We start from the raw sequence: 16,181 nt of genomic DNA on the forward strand, positions 1-16,181 counted from the left end.
CCCAAACGGCGCCGGAGGGAAAGCTGATAACACCCAAACTGCCTGAAGTGAATTTCTGAAGTGACATCCCAGGGCCCAGGATACTCACTGGTATTCATGATTTCCCCTCTGCATTCATTCTAATCACACCAGCCGTGGGACCCTGAAATACCCATCATCTTGCAGCCCCATCATTAATACTCTTCCTTTCTCTCCCTTTACATGGCACACAGAACAGAAGTGACTGTCCACAGAGGAGAGAGGTGGACGAAGGACCATTCACACCAATAGAAAGAATGAAACTGCAAGTTTATTTGAAAGTATAAAATTAAAAAAAAAAAACCCTAATAATGAGGAAAAAAAAACAACTGCATACAACCTTTCCAGTTTACATCAACTTTGAGCATCACACACCATTAACCACTTAGTTGCATTTTTTTTTAAAAAAAGTGTCAATTTCAAATTAGAGGGAGTTGAGTCGGGTGATCAGCTATTTATCACAGTGAGAGTATTTTAATGCTAAAAGAAAAACGTCTCATGGATCTCATCTGAGAAAAGAGGGCAGAGATGGTTTTCCAGTTGGCATAGATGTAGGCAATGTATAAAAACAGATGCTGCTGGAATGAGTTAAAAAATATGGCTGGTCACTTATTTTGCTATCTTGAGAAGAGGGGGAAAAAACCCCAAACCTCTGCAGCTTTGGTGTCTGTCCTATTTACATATTTTAAACAACATTCATTTAAAAAAATCAAATCTATAATAAAATGTCCCTGTGTTTGTTTGTATTTTTAAAAAATAACAACATTTAACAGGCTCCCCTTATCTACCAATACCATTTGTTTTCCTAAAATGCCTGGAAGCAGAAATGTACGCGAGATTAATGCGCAGCACAATTAATTAAAATTAGAATCCTTTCCTCTAAACAACTTCCAGGAGCCCCAGACAGAAGCAGGGGCTCATCAAAGGGAGAAAGAAAGCCACTCTCCCAGGAGATGAAATGTTCGGCCCGAGTTCCTAACGCGCTCTGGATGCCATCAGAACTTCTTTCTTTTACTGGATCACTCAGAAAATAACTCAAGTGTTACTTTAAAAATGAAAGATGCAAGCAACTGGTTCCTTTTCTTTCCTTGAAAAACAAAAATCAAAATCACCAAGTGGTTAGCTTTCCGGTAATATCCTCTGGGTTTGGTTAAGAAAAGAAGTCTACAGAACAGGATCACTGAAGGCCAGCCACTTCATCCCCACTCTGCAGGCTCCGTGCGAATTAGCAGTTAGCATCGGAGAGGCAGCCCAAGCTCCTGGGGGCCGTGGAAGGGAGCCTGACTGGGTGAGCGCTGCCCAGAGGGGTTCCCCTGGTTCCAGTTTTGCCCCCCCCCCCCATCAGTTTCTGGTCAAATAACACCCCGGGTTCTACCCATTGTTTCCCAGGGTGGGCCCTGTGGCTGGTGGGACACACAGAAAGAGGAGACACGGAGACAATGACCGAGGGAGGGAGGCACCCCTTGGTTCAGCATCCTTCGAGAACTTGATAAATAATAACTCAAAAGTGCAACAATGCACAAACGCCTGGCACACCCGTCAGTCTGGAGTGACTTGTTATCAGGGTTTAGCGGGGCAAAGGCATGACCCCTTTTGCATCTTTCTTTGGACCTCACTAAAGAAAAACAACAAACAGCTGTCCTATAGACATATAAATAGTCCCTTAACTAGAAGGGAAAAACAAACAAACACACTGTTTCAAATGCATTTCTAAAAGATTAAAAAAAAAAAAAAAGAAAGTCCGAATGGCAAATCTTGACTCCAAAACGTCCACTGTCCATCATCTCTCAGGGCAGAAACTATGGGATGTTCGAAGGGGCCTAACCCAACTGACCCCTCACCCCCCGCCCTGCCCCCTGCAGCGTGGCCCTGGGACCGGGAGCGTGCAGCAAGGGATCTGGGAGCTCTGCTGGGAGGTATCGAACACGGTCCTCCTCGCACGGGTTAGAAACCACAGTGTCAGGTCCAGATACCCAGGCAAAGTGACTTCGGGAGCGTTAGGGGACCTTAGGAGGCTCGTGTTGAGGCTGCACGAATGGGCCAGGCAGGCTGGGTGTGGTTTATCAGGTCAAAGGGCCGGATGAGAGATCAGGCCAACCCAGCTGGTGCTCATCCCTTGCTGACAGGAGGTCACAGCTGGAGGCTGACAATCCAGAAACCAGGGAAGGGATGGTGGGCCAGAGGAGGCCTGGGCTCTCGGCAGCGGGCATCTCTGGAGCTGGGAACTCGGATATGCCCATGGTGGGGACTTCCTGCCTGCCTACTCTGGGATGCTGCAGAGAACGCTGTCAAAGCGAAGGCTCTCAGGCAACATTTTAAAGCCAGAATCTAACCAGAGTACAAACTTCAGGGCCATTCATGAGACCAAAAGGACGTGGCCGATCACTGAAGGGCGTTCTCACATCAGAAGTTTTCTTCGGCCACTGCACCCGCTGAGCTGAGAGGAACGCACAGGCTAACGCACGGGGTTGACGCTGGCCTGGCTTCTCTGCACGGTGGCCGCCCCAGGATGGCTTCCTGGGAGGACCAAACAGCCCAGACCCGCAAATGCCGTGATCACATGGCCACCCACAGAGAATGCGGCCCAGCGTCTTCTGCCCGCTGACCCTTCAACCCAGCACAGAAACCGCGCTTTCTCAGTGGCCACGGACACCCCGCTTTACCCCGCCGCCCACTCAGCCAGCTGACAACAGTCTCAGGAGAAGGACGTGAAGGGTGAGGCTGTGATCCTGGGCCCTGCGGAGGAGTGACTGTGCAGAGAGAGGCACCAGACACCTCATGTCAGATGGGAGGCCAGAACTATGCCAGGTCACCCCCCACACACACACCCAAAGAACATCCCTGAAATCTGGGGGAGGGGGGTGAAGAGATGGCTCACACCCCAGACCAGTCCTTGAGCACCCCGAGGAGCTGCCCACGAGCGTGGGCTGTTAGCGTGGTAACACATCAGAGCAGATTCACCCGTGTGGACTTTGGAATAGCTGAATTTTATACTTCTTCAGGGCCCCGGCTGGCCGTGGAGTCCCTGGGCCCGGCGGTGCCCTCCTGAGGCCCAGGCTGCCCTGGGCTGTGGCTGGTGTCCTCCACACTCAGGAGGCTGCTGGCGGCCTGGGAGCTGGCGCTGTCGGCACTCCCGGACCGGGAGCGGTAAGGGGGCAGGTCGGCCTGGTTCAGTGACTCGGTGTCAGAGGAGTAGGGCGGCGGCGGCAGGTCGTACCATGCGGGCCTGCAATGGAGAAGGCAGACGGGGCGGGAGGGGAGGGGAGGGGAGAGAGAATGCATTACGAGGAGCTAAGACGAGGAGGCCGCGCCAGCTCTGCCCGTTCCTGAGCAGATGCTAGTGTAAGGAAGGACGTCTGTCCTCCAAGCGGAGAGGCAGTCAAGGTGGTGTGCGACAAGACAGGGAACAGGTGCTGGTCAGTGAGTTCACGCTGGCTTGTGCCAACCGGGCCATGCCCAAACCACATCCCGCGGGTGGAGCCACAGTGGGGAGGCCAGGCCCACCCCCGGCTCGTCAGAGCTGCTTCGCTCTGCTGTCTGGGGCCCCCTGTGGCCAAGCTGCTGTCCTGGCTGGTGGTTGGTGGGGCCTCTGATGAGCCACAGAATCCGGGGTTTCAGGGAGCCGCTGAAAGCCAGCATAGCCTGGCTGTGCGGGCGTGGGCGGGTGAGAAGGCAGCCTCTCTGCACTTCTTATCATGGACGGATGATAATGACACCTTGCTGGTAAAGAAATTACAGAAAAGACAGCCCATTTTTCATCTCTCAGTGACCAAAAGCTCACTGTGAGTCTGGCCCATGCCATGTACCTTACATTCATTACTTTATGCAAGGATTCTGAGAATGAAGAAGGAAGTACTACTTTGTGTCCTGGGACAGGGGAGGAAACTGAGGCAGGGGGCATTCAATGACCTGCATAGGATCACCAAAAACTTGAAAGCAGTAAGAAGTGCTGGGACCTAAACACAGGCGCTGTTCGGTTTCAGTGATTTTAACCTTACTCAACATCGGAAGATCCGAATGAAGGGGTTAGGAGTGGTGAGTGAGGTCCCGTACACTGACGCTTATTTGCAAAAAGAGACCCTTAGACACTACCTCCTGAAGCTACCCTTTGTGAGGATGGAAAACAAAGACCAAATAAATAAGGTAAGAGCTGCCAGTGAAGAGGGTCCCAGGGGAACCCCGTCACCCCAGGACCACGGGCTGCAAAACGCCTCACGCTGCTCACAGAGTCTCGGGTTCAGAGGAAGAGGGACATCGAGCAGAGCCCCGCAGGGAGGGCACGGCAATCTTAGAACCACAGTCTCGGGCTCAGAGGAAGAGGGACATCGAGCAGAGCCCCGCAGGGAGGGCACGGCAATCTTAGGACCACAGTCCCGGGCTCAGAGGAAGAGGGACATCGAGCAGAGCCCCGCAGGGAGGGCCTGGCAATCTTAGAACCGAGGAGGACCCAGGTAGCTCTGGTCCAGGGACTTCCAAAATGGTTCTTTGGGATGCGCTGGAGGTCACCAAAGGAGAGAGGAAGAAGGAGCAGGCAGGGTTCAGGTCCACTACCCACTTCAACTACAGAACTCTGCTTTCTGGCTTCATCTATGGACTCCATTGGTGATGAAGGTTCTGCTGCTTGACCAAAGCTTGAGAGCGCTCTGTTCTAACCCCTTAGATTTATAGAGGGAGTTCGGGAACTTACCAATTTCCACACTCCTTAATTCACTGGCTCACTCAGCCATTCATTCATTCTGCAAACGTTAACCAAATCTCCGCTATGTATGGGCTGTTCTGTGGTAGCGAGTGTGAACGCCCGTGACTGAACACGCATCCGCGTGGCACTGACAGGGAGGAGCGGGGCTCCGAGTTGGCCAGGATCCTAACTGTGTGTCTTTCACAAGTAACGTAAACCCAAGAGCTCTAGACTTCTTGTTTGTCTAACTGAGGCAGAAACAGAACCATCCTCAGCAAGTCATGGAGAGGAGTCAATGAGACGGTGCATGTGAATTGTTTTGCAAGGACTCTGTCCCTGTCAGCTGCTGCTGCCGCCTACAGTACCTGAATGCAGGCTCTCAGCACGACCCAGGAGCCCAGGTGTGGCTCACATACCTGCTGCCCCCCTTGGTGAGCTCCCCCCACCCCCAGTCTCTTCCATTCGGCACGCACCTCTGGTCCAGCAGGGCCTCTGAGTAGGAGGGCGGGGAGCCCACTTCTGATGCATTCTGCTCAGCCTGGCTGGCCACATACTGTATGCCATTGTTGACGTTGTAGGTGACATTGCAGTGGTGGGGGTGGTCCAGGACCACCAGGCGGGAGAGAAGCACGGGGTGCTGCAGCCGGTGCACTGGCAACGTCATGAGGTTGTTCCGCTTCCGCTGGTGGTGCAGGACCAGCGCCAGCAGGGCCACCACCAGCACGAAGATGACAGAGCTGCCGATGATGGCGTAGGTGATGCTGGGATAGTACACGAGCTGGTTCTCTGAAGTCACAAACACCTGCCCGCTGCCTGGTTCTGAGAGACCCCCGAGGGAAGAGAAAAGGAGGTTACCAACTGAGCTTAGGACGTGTGTGCAAATGTTTGTAGCAGCGATTTATAATAGCCATAGAGTGGGAACCACCCAAATGTCTATCAATCAGCGAATGGATAAACAAAATATGGTATGTCCATATAATGGAATATTACTCGGGCGTTAACAAGGAATGAAGTGTTGATACATGTCATGACATGGGTGAACCTCATAAACATTCTGCTAAGCACAATAAGCCAGACAAAGACCACATGTATAATTCCATTTAAATAAAATATCCAAGAAAGGCAAATCTATGGACAGAATGTAGATGAATGGTTGCGCGGGGGTGGGGTGGGAACAGGGATTAAGTGGTAATGGTTATCAGAGATCTTGTTGGGGTGATGAAAAGGCTGGCTAAGGCGATGGCTGGACATATAAGTAAATTTACTAAAACTCGTTGAATGACACACTTAAAATGTGGACATTTTATGTAATGTAAATTATACTTCCATAAAGTTGTTTTAAAAAAAAATTAGCCACAGGAAACACAATATCCAAGGAACAAGAGGGGAAGTTTGTGGCAGAAATCAGTTTTTCCTTGTAAATTTATAATACCCACGAGGAACACAAGAAGTAGAGGAGTCAGCATTAGAACACAGATATTTCTCCTTCAAAAAGCCACACACTGTGAAACACACTGTCTTCCTTCCTGCTATCAACAGTTCTCGATTCCCCCAAATAACCCTAACCCGAGACAGATCTTCCCCCTCGAGCTCCAGGCTTTGTGTTCATTTTCTTTCCAGCTACACTCAAACATAAACGGAAGCTATGACGTTCCTCTGGGTCACTGTTTCCATGATTAACTGCAGAAAGAAGCAAATAAAACCCCAGACCACGGCAGAAGCACGCTCCAGACAGTTACGGGAGGGGGCAACGCTGGAATTTCTGGAGACAATTAGCTGTCGCTCAGGGGTTCTGCTGGAATTCTGTCTTCGTTTAGATTATTAAAAGCTGGGTGGGAGCTGTGTGTGTGTGTGTGTGTGTGTGTGTGTGTGTATTTCAGAATCCAGACTTAAAATAAAATACTCTATTTTGTTGTCTGCAGTACAGAGGGGTTGAAGTCTGGGGCCATCACTTCTGGCTGTTGCTCTTTTGTGGGCCTCAGATGCCTCATCTTTAAAACGGTGGTGGTTCTATGTAAGTAACAGTAGCATCTCCTTGGGTTACAGAGGGGATAAGATACAACATACTGTATTCACAGAGCAAAGTGCCTGGCCAGGGTTTGCACTCAGCTAATGCTAGTTCTTTTTCCTTTTTTATCGTGGTTAAATATATATGTATTTATATATTATTAATATATATTATATATTCATATAATTATATTTATTTTATATACTATATTATAATATACATTATAATATATCATATATTATATGTTATAATATATGTATATTATATAATATATGTATATGTATGTATATAAAATGTAAAATTTCCACTTTAAGCATTTGTAAGTGTCTAGATCAGTGGCCTTAAGTTCATTCACACTGGTGCAAACCCCACCACCATCCATCGCCAGAACTCTTCATCACCTTAAACTAGTTAATGCTAATTCTTAGTGTTCACATTCTTTCCATTTTCCTCCTCAACGTCTCTGGAGCTAAGACAGAGAGGCTTGAAGAGTCTGCTTTCAGGGTGTGGGGTGGAGGACGGGACACGGATCGAGTAATTTCCTTTCCAGTGAGACTTGCTTCTTAAAAGTGGCAAGTGGCTGGATTTTCACACGGAAAGTGGATGGGTCCCAATGTAGAACACTGGCTTCTGGATAACCACTCGTGGTTTTAAGAGTACAGGCGAGCACTCCTTCCAATGAACTGAACGTGAAATCCTTGTGGATCTTAGTCTCATTAACGTCTCCGAAGCGAGCCCTCTGTCTCTCCAGGTCTGCCCACGTCGACGGGCGAGAATCGGCAATCACATTCACTCGAGAAATTATGATGTTACTTACATACTCAGCGGTGCCTGGTCTCGCTTCTGCTCTGTGTGTAAAACGTCACCTTGTATTAATTCATTAACTGGACTCAATTTTCTTAAGAGGTTAATGAGTCCGCTGGCCAAATTACTACTATCGGAGTTGCCTGGGACCCGAGTTCCCAGTGCATAATCCATGGATAATGAAGTTCCCATTTATTCCGGCTGTCCCCTCAGCTCCTGCCCTCACACTCCACTGTCACACAGCTCGAATCCCCGTCCTGTGTCTGCCACTTCTGCTACAGGAATTGCAGGCCATCTGGTTACAGACCTGGGGGCCACTGTGCTCGCACGGCCGCCTCTGGGGAAGCCGGCTGGATTAGGCACAACTCTAGGGGTGCTCTTCCCCTCCAAGTCATCACAGATTGGTGTGGTTATCACAGTGGGTTTCTAGCAGATGGCAAGTCAAGTGTCTTGAAGAAGGCTGCCATCTTCTAATTCACGCAGAAGCACTGCCCGGACCGGCGGAGGGCTCAGGCAGCTGGCTGTGTGACTTGGGTTGTTGCTCTGCTTCTCAAAGATCCCCTCCTGCAGACACAAATGATACTTTTTTTTTTTTTTAATTTGCAGATCAGACTGGCAAAGGCAACGGCGGACTTCACATTTTGCTGGCCAGGACTTGGGAAAACAGGCATGATTATTCATGCATGGCAGTGGGAGGGTAAGTTGGTCTAAGTCAGGGTGGTGAGGGGTTAAAAACAGTATCAAAATAAAAAAATGTACATCTCCTTTGACCTCGCCATTCCACTCTGAGAAACCCAACAGATATACTTAACATCAACGAGAAATAACTAAGTATTCATGAAATCATTGCTCATAATAGCTAATATGTCAGAAAAGATCTAGATATCTATCAATTGCAGCATAGCTAAATAAATTATGGCGTATTCATGCAATAGAACATCTATTTAAAGAATGAGGGCAGCGCTACATCTACTGACGGGACAAATGAAATACTATGGTAAGTGAAAACAATGCAAAGACCAGTGGAGAAGGCAGAGACTCTTTCTGGAGGGACACGCAGAACTGGTATGACTGGTCGCTTGCAGGGAGAGGAAGAGAGGCCAGGGACAGACTTACTTCCCGCTGTTTATTCTTCTACTTTGTTCCACATATTTGTCCTGTATTATCTACTAAAAATACACATGATGGCGCATCTTGATTTCTTCATTGTTTTTCCTTCCTTCTTTTCCCGTGATATGAGGGCTCCTTCGGGGTCTATGCCCCGCTGTCACTCACTCGAGACCCCTGACTGACTCGTCAATCCCTGAGGATGGCTCCAAAGCCGCCAGCCTGACCCCAGGAGTCAAGGGTGCCTGTTCTGGAATGTCCACTGCCCTATTCAAACTGACTCTTCACTCTTCCTCTGAAAAATCAACTCCTGTGTACCTTTATAAAAAGTTATTTTTTAAGTTTATTTCTCTCCAGATTAACTATTTTAAAAAGTTAGGTTTAGCCCTGGCTGGGTAGCTCCACTGGTTAGAACATTGTCCCAATGCACCAAGGTTGCAGGCTTGATTCCAGGTCAGGGCACATACAGGAATTGACCAATAAATGCATAAATGGGTGGAACAGCAAACTGATCTCTCTCTCTCTTCCCAACTCTCTACAATACATTTAAAAAGTCAGGTTTATTGTGGAAAATATTTACACACAATAAAACTATAAAATTGTAGTTACCTTTTTAAAATGTACAGTTAGATGAATTTAAAAATAAACAATTGTGTAATGACCACCACAAACACAGTACAGAACCTTCACATCCCCGTCAAGTATTCAGTCATGGAAACCACTGAAAGTCAAGTAAGTGGAATCAGATCGTGTGTATTCACTGATTACGTCTGGCTTCTTTCACTTGGCAGAATGCTTCTGAGATTCATGCACGTTCCTGCGAGTATTACTATTCCTTTCCTTTAGATGCTGAGTAGCATTCCACTGAATGGATGGATGTACCCACAGCAGGGTTGTCTCTAGTTTCTTTGTGCTGACATATATTTTTTCATACTTCTTGATACATATTTAGGAGTAAGGCTGCTGAGTCATATGGGAAGTGTATGTTTAACTTTATAAGAAACTGTCACCCTGTTCTGTTCTTCAAAGTAACTATAGCATTGTCTCCCCCTCCCCCATACCTGCCAGTTGTGTTGAGCCTCACCTGCGCTTAATATGGTGAATCTTTTACATCTTAGCCATTCTGCTCGGTGTGTGGTGGTATCACCGGGGTTTGAAGTTCCATTTCCCAATGACCATGGATGCTGAGCGTCTGGTTCGTGTGCTGAGTTGACATCCTCGGATCTTTGGTGAAGTGTCTATTTAAATCTCTGGCCCATGTTTAAGTGCGTTTGTCTACTTATCATTGAGTAGTAAGAGGCCTTTATATATATGTTCTGGGCTACAAGTCCTTTTCCAGAAATGTCATTTGCAAATCTTTCCCTCCCAGTCTGTAGCTTGTCATTTCATCTACTTTACAGTGTCTTTTTGAAGATAAGTGTTTAAAAAAAATTTTTATGAGGTACATTGTATTAATTATTACTCATGTTTTGTGCTTTCTGTATTTCATCCAAGAAATCGTTGCCTAGAAGAAGTTTTATAGCTTTAGCTCTTACATTTACATCTATGATCTTCTGCAAGTTAATTTTTGTTTATGGTACAAGGTGAAGTTCAATGTTCTTTTCCACCCCCTTCAGCTATCCAACTGTTCCAGCGCCATTTGTTGAAAAGCCTATCCCTTCCTATTGAATTACCTTGGCACCTTTGTTGAGAATCAGTTGACCCAACTGTGCACCAATTTTTATGCTAATAAGTGTGTTGATAACTAAAGCTTTACAGGAAGTCTCAAAATCAGGTAGTGTGAGTCCTGCATAAATAGAACTTCATTTCTGATTATAAAAGTCCATGTTAATTATTCAAATTAAAGTACTATAGCAATGTTCAAGACAACAAAATGCCCCCCCATAAACCTACTAGAATTCCACTGGAGAATAATAGTTAACAGTAGTTAACAGTTTAGGGTAGACTAGGTGTTGGTAAACTTTTTCTGTTAAGGGCCATGTAGTAAATATTACATGTTTCGCGGGATGTACACATTCAGTCACAAGTACTCAACTCTGCCCTTTGTAGTGCAGAAGCGGTTATAAACAATCCGTCAGTGCACAAGTGATTTTGTGTCCCAATCAAATTTTATTTACAAAAGCAGGAGGTAGATCAGACTTGGCTCACTGGCCTTAGTTCACTGACCCATAGCGTAGACCCTTCTAAAGGATTCTTCACGCCACACAGATACTTCAACAAATAGACATCTTTCCTCATCCACACCTTTGGTAAAGAGAAGCTGTGCAGCATCCCACTACACAGATATATCACAATTTACTTATTCCTTGAGGGAGGGGGCTGGGAACAGCAAACCCCAGGTGTGCATTTAGGTTGTGTCCCCCCCTCCCCCCCCACTATTACAAACGATGCTACCGCAACGTTCGAGCAGACCAATCAGATTGTGGAAGCCATGCGGAGAGGAACAGGCTTGTTCTTTGCCCACTATTCTATGGTCAGTGCTCAACACAGATGCTGAATAAATTAGTGACCTGTGTAGTCCCTGGTACAGAGAGTTCTTAGGATAGGCTCCTAAAAGGTAGTCGGTTCTCTGGCCATCCGGTCTCCCGGATTGGAACATGTAGGTTGTTCTGAATTCTCTCTTTTCTTCTGTCCACACCAAGCCACCATGCTGCTTCTGGTTTCCATCTGCCCGGCTGCATCTGGGCCCAGGCCAGGAACAGACCTCCTTGGGGTCTTACCATCTTTCGTCTCTTTGTCCTCTGGTCCTTCTGCAAGACCCCCATCAGTATAAGCATTACCCAGCTCTGTGTCACAGTGTGGTTCTTGTGAAATTCTTCAGATCAAGGACTCTCAATGGCTCATATCACCCCCCTCAACCAGGCATTCAGACTGTGTAGTCTACCCTGACTGGGCTTCTCAGCACCAACCAGAGGGTGTGGTAAAAGAAGGCCAGAGGTGGAGTGTGGAATGCCACTTGCCTTGTGACCTGTTCTCCACTTCTGATCTGGACTAAATAATAATACAAACAATACTAGCCACCACCACCACCACCACAGAGTAATAATAATATTATCGTCATAACTATCCTAGCAGCTCTCGTCCTGTATTTCACGTGTTTACATATGTTCACTGTGATTTTATAATCCCTATACCATCTGAAGGGAGCTGAATGGTTTCACCCCAAAAGATATGTCTGTCCACTGGAAACCTCAGAGTGGGGCCTCATTTGTAATAAGGGTCTCTGCAGATATAGTTAAGGTAAAGATCTCAAGAAGAGATTATCCTGAATTCGGATGGATTCTAAATCTAAAAATGAGTGTCCTGTGTTCTCTGTCCAAAGATGACAGAGAAGGAGAAGACACAGAAACAGACAAGGGAGAAAGCCACATGCAGACAGAGGCAGACGGGACAGTCACACTGTCCCCAAGCCAGAATGCTGAGAACTGCAGGCCCGGCAGAAGCTGAGCGAGAAAGACATGGGACAGACTCACCGACAGAACCTTCCCCAAGAACACAGCCTGCCAGGACTTGGATGTTGGACTTCTGGTCTCCAGGATTATGAGAGAACAGATTTCTGTTGTATTGCGCCACGAAGCTGGTGGCAGTTTGTTATGGCAGTTTTGGGAGACTGACACCCCGTGCTGTGAAACAGACCATTTTACAGACCAGGAAACAGGAGCAGAGAGAGATGCAGTAAACACGCCCAAGTCTCTGTACACCTCAGTTATTATTCACAGCTGTTATTACGGGACTTGCCAGAGACTTGACGAGGCACAAGTACATCGTGAGCCTTCACGAGAGGATGTGGCCATCTCATCAACCTCGGTGCCAGGCTGAGATGAACAGACACACATCATGTTCCAAGTAAGCCTATTCCCAACATTCTGGAAAATGTCTTTTCACGAGTCGGGCAGGGACGTCCCTGGGCCCTTGGGCACATTGTTAGAGGAAGCCTGTGGCTGTAGCTACCAACTTAAAAGGTGGAAGCTGACAAGTGACTTTCTTAGCCCCCCCCCCCCCCCCATGCAGCAGTAGCCCCTACGTCCAGGCCACACCCACTTAGGGCCCAGCATCACGATCACTGACTGGAGCCTGCCAACCACCAGGAGCCTCCCTTGACACCACCTGCCAGGACCCAGGACCGAGCAGGCAGGCCCGGATCCCGTTTACAAGCACAAGGAGCCAAGGCAGCTGTGGATCAGTTCTCCACGTTGTGTGTCCGTCACAGCCCCTGCATCATCGGGTCATCGGTGCTCTGTCTGCCCGTTAACCCTGATCACCCAGGGGAACGCTGAGCATGTGCACTTGGGCCTTCTGAGTGTAGGAAACTTTCTAAGTAGTTTAGGGAAAAGGGCTGATAACAGAAGCATTACAAGCAAGGCTCCCAAGGGGGAGCTTTATTGACCGTGAACAAGTTCATGGCTTCTGAAGGTTTCAGGAAATCTTAACACAATAACCGGGGCTGGCACCCCGGAGGGAAGGGCTATTCATTTTATACAGAGTGGGGGCTTGTGCTCCGGTCCCAGCGCTGGCAGAACAAGGAGTCCTCAAGCACATCTGGTGCCAGTCAAACTGCACAGCAGCCGCGGGGTGATCCAGTCCCAGTGCCCCTGCCTCACGCCCTCGGCCACTGCCACCTCGTCCCCGCCACGGTCTCCTCTACCCACCCTGTCCCATCTGCTCTCCACAGTCTCTTTTCCCTTAGCTGCAGAGAACTCCTTCTAAGCCCTAATTCCTTCATCATGTCACTCCTCTGCTCAAAACCCTCCACCGGCTGCTACATACTGAGTCTAAAGTCCGAAGGCCTCACGGCCTCCCAGGCCCTAAGTAATCCTGCCCATCAGCACCCTGATCTCCACTTCTGTCTGCTCACTGTGCTGCAGACTCCCTGGACTCCTTGCTGTGATTTCAGAACACACAAAGCACCTGCCCCAGGGCCTTTGCCCATGCCCTGCCCTCTGTCCAGGTGTCTGTGTCACTCACATCCTGTTCCATTCACATCTCTGCTCCCTAGGTCAATGTTAGCAGGGCATCTGGGCCTGCCATCCCTCTCCACCCCTACCCTGGCCTTATCTGTTTTCACTTGTCACTGCCTGTCATTGTTCACTGTATTTGTGCAGAATCATCTCTTTCCTCCCGAAATGAAACTCTGTGAGCACAGCCAGATCCTGCTCACTCATCGCTGCATCCCTAGGTCCCAAAATGGTCCTCAGGAAACATCTGTTGGGGGAAGTGCAGGAGTCTCAGGTTCTGAGGCTCTGTAAGTCGGTCTCAGGGCTGCTCTCCTGCCAGAAGCACTCGCATTTTTCACACGAGACTAAGTGCCCTGCGCCAAGTGCTCCGTGGCTGTGGCTCACTGAGCCTCGCAGGTGAGAAGAATACGTCTCAGAGAAGGAAGGTCACATGGCACAGCCCGCAAGTGACAGAACTGAACTTTGAACGCAGCTCTGTCCGACCAACGCCCAGAGATACACCGGTGTAAGGACAGGTCTCACTCAAGTCTGCTGAGGTGATCTGCTCTGGGAAGGGGAGACCACCCCTGTGGCTGGAACAGTCGTGCTGTTACTGATGGGCAGCTGGCGGAGCTCAGGACTGGAGAGAAGAAACATGTTCAGCGCTTAAAAAAAAAAAAAAGAAAGAAAAGCTGTCGCATTCTTCTAGAATCTTCTTTCTCACAAATGGGATGGGGACAGTGTAACCCTCTCCGGGAATCATCTCAAGACCTGCGCTGCACAAGGCGACTGAGGAGCCGGTGCACGCGGTCCCCTCTCCCGTCCTACCAGGCCAACCCCGACCGGACCTGCGGACTCGGCCCAGCTCGGCCCTGGCTCACAGCCCTTCCAGAACTTTTCCAATTCATGATACTCAGCTCTTCCCACTTGGTTCCCTTCATCTCCGCACTTCCTCCCGCCTCCCTCGCCCCCGGCCATGTGCTGGTCGCTCCGGGCCGGAATACGGACTCACAGTGGGTGCCTCGGACACATCCACTGCCCTGCCCAGGGCTTTCAGCCTGTCAGGTCGGGAACCAGCCGCCTGGTGTAACGGGAGACCGAAGGAATTTAAGGCAGGGACTGTGGGAAGCTGTGCCCAACCTCGGGCCTCGGGGGCGAGGACGTGGCTTCTGGAATTGGGCGAGACCTGACAGCAGCCGAGGCCTTTGGTGAGGGCGCGCGGTCCCGCCGGTCTGCGGCCTTGCAGACGGGGCGCTGGGGGAACAGCTATCCTCAACTTTTTCTCTTTCCAGCCTCCAGCCTCCTGCTGGTGCTTCCTAAGGACCAGAGCCCCAGAAGCCAGATGGTCAGCCGCCCAGCGTAGGCAGCCCGTGAAGGTCAGTGGTCCCCGCAGGGAGGAGGCTGGCCGCAGATGGCCGGTGGGGAGCACCCAGGGCTCCCGGCTCCCCTGCCGTGACCTTCAGTGGGGGTGGGGGGCACCCCTGCTCATTCCTGCGCTCTCACCCCCACCCTCCACCCCGTCTCTGCTCAGATGCTGCCCCTTTCATGATGCCTCCTCTGTCCCCTGTGCTGGAGTGAAAAGGTTCCCATCCGTGCCTCCCGCACAGGCCGCCCTGCCCTCTGCCACACCACTAATGACTTTTTGCCCGAGGCCACGTCTGACAACATGCTGGAGGCAAGCGGGCTGCCCTGGCCCCGTGAGGAGCGGCTGCCTCTGCCCTGCGCTGACCAGCCCTGCCGGCTGCGCTCCCGCCCCCGCCTGCCGGCCGCCTCTGCCCTGCGCCGACCAGCCAGCCCTGCCGGCTGCGCTCCCGCCCCCGCCTGCCGGCTGCCTCTGCCCTGCGCCGACCAGCCCTGCCGGCTGCGCTCCCGCCCCCGCCTGCCGGCTGCCTCTGCCCTGCGCCGACCAGCCAGCCCTGCCGGCTGCGCTCCCGCCCCCGCCTGCCGGCTGCCTCTGCCCTGCGCTGACCAGCCCTGCCGGCTGCCTCTGCCCTGCGCTGACCAGCCCTGCGGGCTGCGCTCCCGCCCCCGCCTGCCGGCCGCCTCTGCCCTGCGCTGACCAGCCCCGCCGGCTGCCTCTGCCCTGCGCTGACCAGCCCTGCCGGCTGCCTCTGCCCTGCGCTGACCAGCCCCGCAGGTTGCGCTCCCGCCCCCGCCTGCCGGCTGCCTCTGCCCTGCGCTGACCAGCCCCGCAGGTTGCGCTCACGCCCCCGCCTGCCGGCTGCCTCTGCCCTGCGCCGACCAGCCCTGCGGACTGCGCTCACGCCCCCGCCTGCCGGCTGCCTCTGCCCTGCGCTGACCAGCCCTGCGGACTGCGCTCCCGCCCCCGCCTGCCGGCTGCCTCTGCCCTGCGCTGACCAGCCCCGCAGGCTGCGCTCACGCCCCCGCCTGCCGGCTGCCTCTGCCCTGCGCTGACCAGCCCTGCCGGCTGCCTCTGCCCTGCGCTGACCAGCCCCCGCCTGCCGGCTGCCTCTGCCCTGCGCTGGCTAGCCCTGCCGGCTGCGCTCACGCCCCCGCCTGCCTCTGCCCTGCGCCGACCGGGCCCTGCCAGCTGCCAGGGCGGGCACGCGTGCTCACCGCACCCCGAGGTGGAAACAAACGAAAACCAACCAAGTGAGCAAAGCAAAGCTTA

General features: G+C 51.1%; 1 protein-coding gene across 3 annotated transcripts in view; it reads right to left on the reverse strand.

Moving 5' to 3' along the window:
- Positions 1–271: 271 nt before the first annotated feature.
- The window catches only part of LDLRAD3 (low density lipoprotein receptor class A domain containing 3), a 245,789-nt gene continuing 229,879 nt past the window's right edge, over positions 272–16,181 (reverse strand). For all 3 annotated transcript variants that reach the window (XM_066363137.1, XM_066363129.1, XM_066363139.1), the window contains exons 5-6: positions 5,170–5,515; positions 272–3,244 (exon numbers count right to left, since the gene is read on the reverse strand). In XM_066363137.1, coding sequence (XP_066219234.1) covers positions 3,007–3,244; positions 5,170–5,515 — 584 coding nt within the window. In that variant the 3' untranslated portion in view covers positions 272–3,006. The remainder of the gene's footprint in view (positions 3,245–5,169; positions 5,516–16,181) is intronic.

This window comes from Saccopteryx leptura, chromosome 1 (genome assembly GCF_036850995.1).
Source record: "Saccopteryx leptura isolate mSacLep1 chromosome 1, mSacLep1_pri_phased_curated, whole genome shotgun sequence".
Taxonomy (NCBI): Eukaryota; Metazoa; Chordata; class Mammalia; order Chiroptera; family Emballonuridae; genus Saccopteryx; species Saccopteryx leptura.